This window comes from Heloderma suspectum, chromosome 3 (assembly GCF_057233095.1).
Source record: "Heloderma suspectum isolate Gila_16-S chromosome 3, 16-S_ref, whole genome shotgun sequence".
Lineage (NCBI taxonomy): Eukaryota > Metazoa > Chordata > Lepidosauria > Squamata > Helodermatidae > Heloderma > Heloderma suspectum.
In genome coordinates this window covers 176,614,116-176,626,608 of record NC_139460.1, presented here as the reverse complement: position 1 = coordinate 176,626,608, position 12,493 = coordinate 176,614,116, and the positions used below count along the sequence as shown (strand labels likewise).

Genomic DNA, 12,493 nt, shown 5'->3' with positions numbered 1-12,493 from the left:
TAAAACTAAGGGGGAAGAGTTGCTATATTTATTTTGAAGAATTGCACATACAAAACTTGCATAGTTTTAGCACTGCAAACCAATTAGATTTTGAGCAAGCATAAATATTTAGAAAGTTAGCAGAACCTTTTACAATAGATAGTCATGGGATACTTATATTCAGCACTTCAGCTTAGGAAAATCTTTTTGAATAGATTTAAACTTTGCAGAGGAATATATTAGTCAACAGCAAATTATTTTAGGTACTGCCTAGAAAAGAGTGAATTTTCATCTTAAATACTGAAAATAATAACTGAGGATCTGGAGCAGTATCACCGCTACCCATCTCTTGCGTGCTTTCGCGCGCGCGCGCGCTCTCTCTCTCTCTCTCTCTCTCTCACACACACACACAGAGCACTTTCAAATGATGCAAGCAAAAGAACTGCCCAGCACGCAGAGTGCACTCCCTCTACTGGCCAATGAAAAGAATGGAGTCTAATGGTATTCATATGGGAATCAGTTGCATTATTTTCAATATGCCCTATTGCCAAGTTGTGTGTTTGGAATCATAGTAACTTTTTTTTTTTTTACCAGCCCCTAAAACCATTGTACAGTGCAGCTTCAGAGGAAAAGGTATTCAAGTCCCATTTAAAATGTTTGCAAAAATGCAACTCTCAACAACAGCAATATTTTTACATTAAGAATATGTGAACCCCAATACTACACCAGTGTTCAGAGTTTCCCAGGGTAAAATCTGAAACAATCTGTTGGCCTGTCCTGGATGAATGGCAGCCTCTTGATGACCTAAAGTATCACATTTCTTATTGTGTATAAATAGGTCCTAGTGAGGAGCCTGCCAAGCAAAATGTGGCATACACATTGCTAATCAAAAATGGTAACTAAAGCTCAGTTCAGGTATGTTTAAGGAACATTAACCATTACTGGCACAATGTTTGAACTGACAATCTATAGTTATGGACATTGCCCCATCTCCCAAGGCCACTGCACCTAAACATGAGAATGCTGAACAGACAGAAAATGAAAGCAGTAAGTGGCTATAAACCTGTTGGCTTGATGATTTGCAAGCTGAAACCATGGTTTGAGTTCTAAACTATGGCTAGTGAAAGCCACAGTTTGACATGTGAACTAAGCCTTAGGAATCTCATGTTACATGACACAATTAGCTTCCACTTCCAGAAAGACTTCTAATACTGGGAAACCAAAAGGAAAAGTATTGGTCAATGTACTATTGCTAAGTTCTAAGCATTAAGATGTGCTCTTGTTTGGATTATTTTTTGCGCTCAATCTGTGGCTCCATCTAAAAATGGGGCAGAGTGGACATGAGACCCATGATGCTCAGGACAGATCCAGAGCAGAAACAAGTGAGAACTTGCTTCTTGCAGGCTATGGCTTCCCCACCACTAATGGGAAAGAGGAAAGTGCCTCTTTTATAAAAGGAAATTCAATTGCTTAAGTGGTACGTTCATTTCCAAAGATAATTGGCATAGAATCACAAGCAAGTGCAACCTTGTTGGCAATGATGAGAAAGTGGCAGCTGCAAAGAAGAAAAGCTGTGCAAACTACACCCTCAGGATGTAGTTACTCTTCTGGTTATAAAGCAAGAGAAGTGGTGGCAGAAGCAGCAACTGGCAAAGATAGTGACAAATTACAGAACCCTAACAAGCAGAAGGTTAGCCATGTCCTAAACAAGCAGTTATAGGTTGCTTCTACAGCTCCTCATGTGCTTTGAGCTGCATTATGTCTTCTAAGCTATGCAACGCAAATTGATGGCTCCGCTAGGTTTCACTATTACTGCATCTTTTGCTCTCACTTTGAGCATGGGGTTTCCTATGTCCACTGTGTTCTACTAATAAACTAGTAGTATAGTTTTATCTCAAACCAGAGCTCTGTCTTTGCCATCCTTCCTACTTTTGTACCACCATGGGCATAAACTTTATCACCTCAAGAACACAGAAACCTAGAAGTGGAAAACTGAATTAAGTGCAACATTAAGATGTGTTAAATGCCAATGAAGTCATCTGTTAGCACGACAGTTGCCTTAACTATGCACTGCTGCATGAAGTAGTAAAAGTAATCAAAACCTCTACAGAAGTGGGGGAGCACTTGAACTATGAGAAACGTTAAGTGTGGAAATAAGGTGGGTGAAAGTTAGGTTGCTTACCTGTAACTGTAGTTCTTCAAGCGGTCATCTGTGCATCACACATATGGGCTCTGTGCCTGCGTGGAGACTCTTTCGAGAAACTTCCAAGCTGAACAGTTTTTGGTGGGAACCCCTCCCCCACCGTCTCTGGTATATATAGCATGGGTTCCTGCCTTCCCCTCAGTTCCTTGAGACCACAAGCAGTCCAGGACCGAGGAGAAAGAACACCTCAGTACCAACAAAGCATGTTGACACCGAAGTGGGGACGGTGGGAGGGTTGTGTGAATGCACAGATGACCAATCGAAGAACTACAGTTACAGGTAAGCAACCTGGTTTTCTTCTTTGTGGTCTCTGTGGATCACACATACAGGTGAATAACAAGCTGACTTACTGGAGGTGGGTCAGTGTCTCACTGTAGTGCCGACAAAAGCACAGCCCTGCCAAAGGCACACTCTGCTCCGGCCCGAACATCTAGTCTGTAGTACTTTATAAAAGTAGAAGGCTTAGACCATGTAGCCGCCTTACACAAGTCCACTAGAGGCACAACTCTTGTAAAAGCCGTGGAAGTCGACACTCCCCTTGTTGAATGTGCTCAGATTCGAGGCGGTAAGTCTTTCCCCAAGAGCTGGTACGCCAAGCAAATAGCCTGTACTATCCAGGTCTCTGAGAGGAGAGAGAGAGGAGACTGAGAGGAGAGTCCACTGTGTTCTACTAATAAACTAGTAGTATAGTTCTAAAGGCTCTCCAGTCTCCTCTCAGAGACTATAGTAGTATAGTCTCTGAGAGGAGACTGGAGAGCCTTTATTATGTCCCCCATAGCACAGGAACAATCGTTGCGACTTACGGAAAGACTCAGTCCGTGATTAATAAAAAGCTAGGGCTCTCCTGACATCTAAAGTGTGCAGTCTCTTCTCCAGATCAGAAGTCGAAAGCAGGAAGAACAACTGGCTGATTCACATGGAAGTCCATCACCACTTTAGGGAGGAAAGCTAGGTCTGGCCTGAGGACCACCTCTTCCTTGTGAAAAATAGTGTAAGGTGAGTCTATTCGTAAAGCGGAGAGCTCGCTTGCTCTTCTCAAGGTCGTAATCACTACTAAGAAGGCCACCTTCCAAGACATCAGCCTCAAGTCCACTGTAGCAAGAGGTTCAAATGGCAGAGATGTCAGGCTGTTGAACGCTAGTGATAAGTGCCATTGAGGGACGAGGTCTCTCATGGGGGGAGCCAAATTCCTAAGTCCTCACAAAAATTGTTTGCATGAGGGGTGACTGAAGATGGAGCAACCATCTATGCTACCCCTCATCACCGAAATCACCAAGGCATATACTCTGATGGAGGAATATTTCAGTCCTTTACTGTATAAGGGTTGGAGAAAGCATAAGATATTCATAAGAGGCCAATCATTGGGGTCACAGTTGCTGTCAGTCACAAACTTCAGAAATGAGGCCCATTTAGTTGAGTACGAGTGGCGCGTAGATGGCTTTCTCGCCGCATCGAGTATAGCCCGTACTGTCACCGGGATTGGTGGGGAGCAATGTCCAGGGGCTAGATCCTCCACACTGTGAGGTTCAGGGTGTGGAGAATTCGACCACGGTCCTGAGAAATTAAGTTGTCTATTCGCGGGAGCGGTAGGCAATGTCCCTGTGACAGGTGTCTCAGCGTTTTGAACCAAGGTTGTCTGGGCCACCAAGGGGCGATTAGGGAGGCATGGTTCAAAGGCGCGAAGGGCTTTCCAAACTGCCAGCAATTCCAGGAAATTTATGTGGTAGAGTGTTTCTGTGGATGACCGAAGACCCAGTGCTGGTAGAGGTGTGCAATATGCTCCCTAACCCAGTAAGGAAGCATCTGTGGTCAGGACCCTGGATGGCGGAGCAGGGAGAAATGGCATCCTTTGAGTCAGATGTTTGGGGTCCATCCACCACTTCAGGCTGAGAGCAGCCTCCTCCGGTGCCGCAAGTGTGACGAGGAGGGCGTTGCCGGTCAAGTCGAAGGTTCGGGTGAACCAGTTTTGCAAGGGTCTCATCCACAGCCGGGCCCATTCCACAACCAATACTGTCGCTGCCATATGACCAAGTAGGCATTGAATGTTGTGTGCCTTGGCACAGCGATAAAGGAATATCGAAGTGGCATGTGCGACAAGGTTTTTGACGCGATTTGCAGGAAGGTATGCCCGGACAGTTCTGGAATCGAGGATGGCCCTTATGAATTGAACTGTTTGTGTGGGGGTCAGACAGGATTTCTCCCTATTGATCCTTAGGCCCAGCGCCCGAAGGAGGTTCAGAACGACCACAATAGCGCACAATAGGGCTTCCTGAGAGGAGTCCACTAGCAGCCAATCGTCGAGATATGGGTAGATCTCTACTCCCTTGAAGTGGAGGTAATCGCAAACCACAGCTATACACTTTGTGAATACGCGTGGGGCTGCTGAGAGACTGAATGGCAGAATGTTGACCTGGAAGAGTTCCGCTCTGATCGCAAAGCAGAGAAATTTCCTGTGTGAGTGTTCTATTGCTATGTGGAAATACGCATCCTCAAGACCAACCGTGGCGAACCATGAATCCTGTCGGAGGAGTGGGAGAATCGTGGCTAGGGGTGTCATTCTGAATCTCTTGGGAGCGACAAATTTGTTCAGGTCCCAAAGATCTAGAATGGGCCGGAGGCCTCCGTCCTGTTTTGGTACAGAGAAGTAACTGGAGAAAAACCCCTCCATACCGAGGTTTGGATGAACGTGCTTGATGGCACCCTTCCTTAGGAGAGATTGTGTTTCTTCCTGAAGGACCTTCAAGGATGGGGTGATCTGGACTAAACCCAGTGGTGGTGGTGGGGGGAGTTGAATTCTATTTTGTATCCTTGACAGAGAATAGTTAGCACCCAGTTGTCTGACATTACTCTCATCCAGGTCAAGTAAAATTTGCTCTGGAGGTCTCCGAAGGGTGGTTTATAATGGTTAGTGTGGAGGGGAGGGAGGCTGGAGTTAAAGACGACACTTAGAAAATCCCTTGCTCTTTGCATTTTGCTGGAACTTGGGAAAGGAATAACTATTCCTTTGTTGCTGTGGGTGCCCAATCGCCAGGTTGCCGAGGGGGGTAGTGTCAGGGTGGAAACTGAGCCGACAGAACCCCAGAGCAGTTCTGATTCTGAGGAGGATCAGCAATCCATGGGAGAGGAGCCAGCTCATCCCTCACAGGCACAGCAGCTGGCAGAGATTCCTCCTGCCGGCATTCCTGAGATAGATCGTGATCCTAGCAGTGAGAAAGGGCGGGAGGAGGGCTTGCTAGACGCTCGACGCAGAGAGCGACGAGCAATGGAGGGCGCGGAAAGGAGGCGTAGCACCCGTTTGGCGCGCAAGCAACGGCTGCCTCCCATGGACCCAAGGGAAAGAGGGAGGATCTCTCTCTAGCCCATAAGTTCAGGGTCTTCCAATGGGTCTCCTTCAAACGGGGATCAACTGCCTACTCGGAGCATAGACTACTCTGCTGTTCATTGCTTAGTCGCTGGTGATTAGCATCTGAAAGAGTCATTAAGGTGTAAAAGGATTAAAGCCTTGAAAAGAATCCTTTCGTCTGTGTCTTGAGTTGGCTATTGGAGTGTACTGAAAGAGGCCACTAGGGCACTCCTGTCTGGTAGGTCTGTGTTGTCAGTACCAGCGACATTGACGATAAAGGACATGGTGTTGCTGGTGCTGGACCTGGCCGATGCCCATCTTACAAGCAGTGGTTCTGGCCTTCTGCACAGAGTCCATTCGCTCGTCTGTTTTGGCACTGAACAAACCCTTGCCATCAAAGGGTAGACCCACTATCCTAGAGCGAACTTTGGGAGTTAGGCCCGCAGAACAGAGCCAGGCATGCCACCTTAGGGCAACAGAGCCGATCATCCCATTGGCATTGCAGTCCGCCTGATGACGGGTGGTATTGATCTGCTGACGAGATAATTTGGATGCCTCCGTGTGGAACATTCTGGCGAAGTTGTGTTGATCTTCAGGAAGGTACGCAATGAGAGAATCTATTTTTTCCCAAAGAAACATCATTGCCTGGTAGTTTGAAATCCTAAGCCCCAATACCGCTGAAGAATAGAGGCAGCATCTGACGAGACTGAGCTTACGCCCCTCTTTATCCACAGGCGAGGCATGCATTTTTTGAGAGTGGCCTTGAGCTGACTCTACTATTATTGAGTTTGATTTTGGATGTGCAAAGAGAAAAGCAGCATCTGTCTCTTGAACCCTGCACATCGATTCTAGCCTCTTGGACATCGGGGTCAAGGATGAAGGCATTTTCCATGTCTGTTGCACTGCACTCAGCAGAGCTGGAAGAAAGGGAATGGCTGCTGGGGTGGACATGTCTGCCATGACGGCATCGAACACCAGATTGTGGAGTTGTTGCGGTGGTTGTTGCACTTCAATGCCCAACAATTGTGCCATTCTAAGCACTCGCTCAGAAAAATGCCCCATATCCTCGGAAGGTGAAGCTCTTACCTCGTGTCCCAATGACACTATCTAGGGATGAGACTGATAGGGGACTAAGGAATAGGAGGAGGATTGATAGTCCTCACCGGATTCCTGTGATGGGGCAGGTCGCTGTGCCACATCAGTCGTGCCGTGAGGTGGAATTGGAGGTGGCGGGGCTTGATGGTCCTGGCTGGATTGGTATACCGGAGGAGGACAGAAAGTGATATGCAATTCTAACCGCAGTCGTTGTCCGGGTTGAAATGGGGCACGTAACGGAGAAGTGGCTCCTAAATAATGAGAGCAACGCAGGAAAAGGTCAAGGTCCCTCCTGAGCTTCCAATCTGCATCACATTGCTGTCCATGGGGAGGAAAGGATGAGACCGAGAAATGATCCCAATCACAGGATGGAGAGAGGGTGCGATCACAGTTGTATTGTCCCTGCCAATGATCCGTTTGGTATTGATCCGGAGATTAGTATCGAGAAGGCTGCCGAGGAGGGGGTGTCAGCCAATACCGAGGTGACTGGATATCGTAATGGCTTGGTTTCGGAGACCTGGAGCTGTCTGAACTGGACGGGGTGGTGGGGTTGGTGTGTCCCTCAACTCACGCTCCGAGACTGTGGAGGCTGGATCCAAAGTCACAACCTGTGTGGGGGGGAACCACAACACAGATGGGAGAATTAAGTAGGGGAGAGGGAGGCGGGGCGTCCTGCTCCTTCTCCTGCTGTTTAGAGGTTTTCTTTCTTCTCGTTTTCTCCGGTGCATCCACCGCCAGCTTAGGGCGTTTTGCCCTTTTTAAAAGTTTTTTAGCTACCGAGATAGTCAGTTTCTTCCTGGAGTAGGTGGTTCTACTGAACCCGGCTCTGTAGTTAACAGAGGGGAAGATTAAGGCGCAGGAGCCGCTACCATTGTACTTGTGGAAGGAGCAATGGCGCACTGCTCTCGAGGAGTTTGAGCCTTAGGCATATCAACCACTTGAAGGGCCCGTTGCCAAAGGATCGCCTTTCGCCGATCTGCTCTATTCTTGCAAGCCTGCTTCGACAGCGATTGGCAGTGGTGGCAAGATTAAACTTTATGGGATTCTCCCAAGCAGATTAGGCATAAAGAGTGACCGTCCGAAGAAGGCACCTCACTGCCACAATCCGTGCACTTTCTGAATGGAGGCTTTTGGGCCATACGCCGGAGGAGAAAGCGCACGTCGCCGCTGAGGCGGGCGACGCTCTCCAAATGCTCCCCTTCTTTCTCTCTCTCTCTCGCCTCAGTTTTTAGATAAAGAAGAGGAATAGAGAGGAAGAAAAGAGGCAAGGAAGATAAGATAAAGGTAGAAAACACAGCTTGACAGAATGTCGAAGAAGTTCCCCATGAAGTAATGCTACGGTGGTCGAAAAGGAACTGAGGGGAAGGTGGGAACCCATGTTGTGTATACCAGAGATGGTGGGGGAGGGGTTCCCGCCAAAAACTGCTCAGCTTGGAAATTTCTCGAAAGAATCTCCGCGCAGGTGCAGAGCCCATATGTGTGATGCACAGAGACCACGAAGAAGAACTTAGTTTTGTTAAAATTCATGCAGCTAATACCCTATGTTGGAAAATTACACTTTAAAACATTTTATTAAGATGTTCGCAACCTTTGAACGTAGTGTTCATTTTATAGCATATGGACCTGTTACAACAGAGATCTTGCTAAAATCTCTGTGCTGGCCCTTGGAAGGATAAACACCCATCATCTCTCTTTCAATGGTCTGATGATCTTACTGCTCTCTCTACATATAAACATATATCCTTTAGTCGTCCATTTCATTTGGATACCTATTCAGATATATGGACTGCTTATATTAATGCATGTATTTAAGATATGAGTGCTGAATTCCTGTTAATCCTATTGTGAACCATTGCTGTCTTTTGTTATTTCTTTTGTTGTTGTCATTATATTTTCAAGTTAAAAATAAAGAATCAAAAAAGACCTCTATGCTGGAACTGATGGCAGGAACTACCTATTTTCACATGCCTGTTTTTCAGTTTTAAGCTGTACACCTTCATTCCACAGTTTAGTTTTGCCACTGAACAAGGGCCACCTTTTTGCTCCATAAGCAAGGTGTATGTAAAGAGGGGTTCTTGGATTTCCCAACTGAATTCCCTTAGACCTAGAAGGTGCTCAGGCTTTAGAACTAATAAATAATATTTTTCGTAGGCCATGCCAATACCAGTGGGAGCTTAGTACTTGTTATGCTTTTTTCATAAGGGCTGTTCACATACTAGCTCTCCACATATATGCCATGTATGTGGAGTCTGTGGAGTGGGAAGTGGGACTGCACCTGCTGGCCCCACCTCTGATGCCCACAAGTTCAGCTGTGCCTGCCTAGGCTCCCCTTTCCAACGTTCATCTAAATATGCTGATGTTGGGGGATGGCCTTGCTCCCTACTTCATGAGTATATGTATGGAGAGCTAATGAACAGCCCTTCAGTTTTGATCCAAGCTCAACTGCATACTTCCTGTAGCTCTCCCATTTAAAGACATGGCAAACAATGAGATACAAGGAGACATCTAGATCATTAATACAGAGGATTAAAAAAATTCAGCTGCTTGTATAAGAAGAGGAGAATTAGTTAAGTCAAGATAATGCAAAACAAGCATGTACAATGCCTTGGCAATACCACCAATTTCCAGAAATATCCTCCACATAATCAAAGTATATAAAAATAAGACTAGAATATGGCATATTGAGAAAAGACCATGACATCACTGTCTCTATACACGCCTTCTACCATTAATAAACATCAGAAATATTTAACTCAACTCACCATTTTCTTGTTCCTCTCTTTAAAGTCAATATTCATTTTCTTGAGTTTCTCCACAGCAGTCTCCAATTTATGTTTAAGATCAATGGCTTGTCTCAAGTAATTATCACTTATTCCAGCCCTTGTGAACAACTGCAAGTTTAAATTGCACATTAATTCATTCATCCAAATACACGCTGCAATGACCTATGCATTTGGCCTATCATAGGAGAAAACCAAGACATGAACTTGCAATACGTAACAACCAGCAGTTAGATAATACTTTCTGAGTAAACAGCTTTATTTCCAAACAGTGAAATGCAACAACATACTATACAGGATTCCAATTGCAAAATAGGCTGAAATCATGTACCCACTTACCTAGGTGTAACCCCACTGAACTTAATGGGGCTTACTTCTGAGTAGATATAAATAGCAGGGGTGGGCAGATATTAGGCTTGCAGGATCTACTTCATTTTTTAACTGGAACCTTGAGGTACATAAACTGCAGCCGGGTGCAAAACAGTGGCTCAGGCAGGCAGACATACAGTAAGAATTAAGGAAGAGGGTGCCTCTGAATTTGTGATCAGTACCAGAACCATCCTCACAAGTCCTTTCACACAAAAATCCACTCCTGGTTCCGCATCCCCCACCCCATCCCTGGAAGAGATCTTTTTCAGCAACCAAATATAGGAGAAACAAGCTTTTTAGTTTTTGCTATTGTTAGCAAACAATATTTTGTTATTGTGAGACAGAAACCCCTGAGAGCCAGTGTGGTTTAGTGGCAAGAGTGTTGGACTGGGAGCTGGGAGATCCGGGTTCTAGTCCCCACTTGGCCATGGAAGCTCACTGGGTGACTCTGGGCCAGTCACAGACTCTCAGCCCAACCTACCTTGCAGGGTTGTTGTGAGGATAAAATGGAGAAGAGAAGGATAAAATGGGGAGGAGAAGGATAATGTAAGCCGCCTTGGGTTCCTTGCAGGAGGAAAAAGGCAGGACATAAATGCAATAAATAAATAACCCAGAGAGCTATCTTCTGGCCACCCCTGGTATATGGGATTGAACTGGTACTACATTAAATTATCTCCCACCCACGGCTACTCTCATGTGGAGATAATGAAAACCTTTGTACAGTTAATTAGGTTAAAATACCTTGTTACATTTTTATACTTAAGAAGCTGACTTGGCTCACATAAGAAGCTTGCATCAGGACCCAATCAAATTTTTGACCTTTTCTTTAAACACCAGACCCCTGTGTCGTATCACAGCTACCCTGTGAAAGTTTCCTGATGGATGGCATATAAATACCTAAAATAAAATGAAATAATTTTGGAACTCCTGTTTCAAAATCAGTTTGCCAGGAACCAGCTGTTCAAGAAAAACACCCCCCTCCCCTCACTGACCTAGATCCATGTTTCTTTGGATCTTGGCCCCAGATCTTATCTGTTATGAACATATATTGCACAAGCTGAGTGATTTTTCTAGGGTTGAGAACACTTACAAAATATTCAAAGACACGTGTATATGTCTTAGCTGGTAAATTTCTGATATAGTCAATAACAAGACAACCTATACATTCCCCCTAGGGTTCAACAGCAGGAAGCATTTTTTTTATTACTAGAAGGGGAACTGCCTAAAGGAGAACTACACTAATACCTTTGAGAGAGAGCAACCAGGGACCAAGACAGCAAAGTGCCTGTACTTCTGCATTAGAGGGCTATTTTACTTCTGTGGGGTTCCACACTGGAGATTTGATGGGTGAGCCTGCTGCAATCCATCTACATAGTCAGAATGGTCTTCTTTCCACATGTGCAAAATTGTTGCTTCTACTTGAGCTTGGTTTGCTCTATGCAGTTCTTTTGTGCTCTTGTAAAAGAAATGAACTATGAAGTAAAATACATTTAGAAAGAACTGACACCAGTTTCTAGGGACAATGGAAAAGAGCAGAAGGATTCAGAACAAAGGACAGCTAAGGCCAAGTAATACTCCATGGCCAAATCACTTGCCCAATAAATTCATGGACAGAAATGAGGAAAGCATGAATCTTCCAGCAGTATATTTCACAAATGAGCTAGCATTGTTAACATTGTCACCAGCTGGAGCTAAGTTAGAAAAATGTCCTTGATATTAGTCAATATTCCTCAAGACCACCATGTAAAAATCACAATGAGGGGACAAATTGCTGGATATATTTTAGGTGATGCATTTCTAGTAGCAATTAGGAAATATTAATAACCATGTATAAACACGTTTGAGTTCTATCTGGTATACCCAGCCTGTGTATTGTCACATATATTGAAGAGGAAATTCAAACTTGACCAGTGTCAAAGAAGAACCAGAATTATTGAAAAAAATGTAGAACCAATGCATGAGCAGAGATAAAGAGAGCCTGGCCTGCTTAGCTAAGTAAGACAATATTCAACAAATCCGTCAGTGGAGCTGTTTAACAGCATTGTAGGTACAAGAACAGATACAATTTAGGGTGAGATTAGGATAGAATTTCAAAGGAAGTTTTCAAAATCATAGAAGCATAAATTCAAGAATTGTTTCAAGGAAACTACTACTGAGGCAGCCTCCAGCCCCAGCTCTCATTGGCTTCAAGACACAGCTAGTTAAGTTTGTGAAGAATAATTTGCCATTTTTACCCTCTCACCTTGGTTGTGGCCCATCAAATTCAGAGGGAGTTTTAGCCCTATTTTCCTGTTCAAAGTAAGATCTGCAGCTTTCCTCTCATGTGGCAGTCTCCAATTCTCAGATCAAGTAGACAGGGCACTTGGGAGGCATGCAATTACAAAACTGCTTGAAATTGCACTTGATCTTTAAAAAAATTTCTAAGGAGAGATTACTAGTGACCACAACTCAAATCTCGTGCAGCATGCAACTTGGCTCCCCTGCTCAAGTCATCTGGAGATATGAGCTTTGAAAGCACTAGAAAGTTGAGCTGTATATTTTTTTTTCTGTGACTTTGTGGTCTAGATTGTGAAACATCACATCCAAAACTAGTAATACTAGGTCAGCCATTCAGGTTCAGCCACACATGTGACATTGGAGCCCAACCTGTTTATGATGCCCTGGGAACCTGGACATATTACATGAAATCCATTGCTTCTTGTGGTCCTTCCAAACAGAGGGCTC

General features: G+C 44.9%; 1 protein-coding gene across 5 annotated transcripts in view; it reads right to left on the bottom strand.

Annotated features, from left to right (window-relative positions):
• Nucleotides 1-12,493, bottom strand: part of UVSSA (UV stimulated scaffold protein A) — a 79,927-nt gene that overhangs the window by 60,520 nt on the left and 6,914 nt on the right. For all 5 annotated transcript variants that reach the window (XM_084844997.1, XM_084844999.1, XM_084845000.1 and 2 more), the window contains one exon: nt 9,383-9,511. In XM_084844997.1, the coding sequence (XP_084701123.1) occupies nt 9,383-9,511 (129 nt within the window). The remainder of the gene's footprint in view (nt 1-9,382; nt 9,512-12,493) is intronic.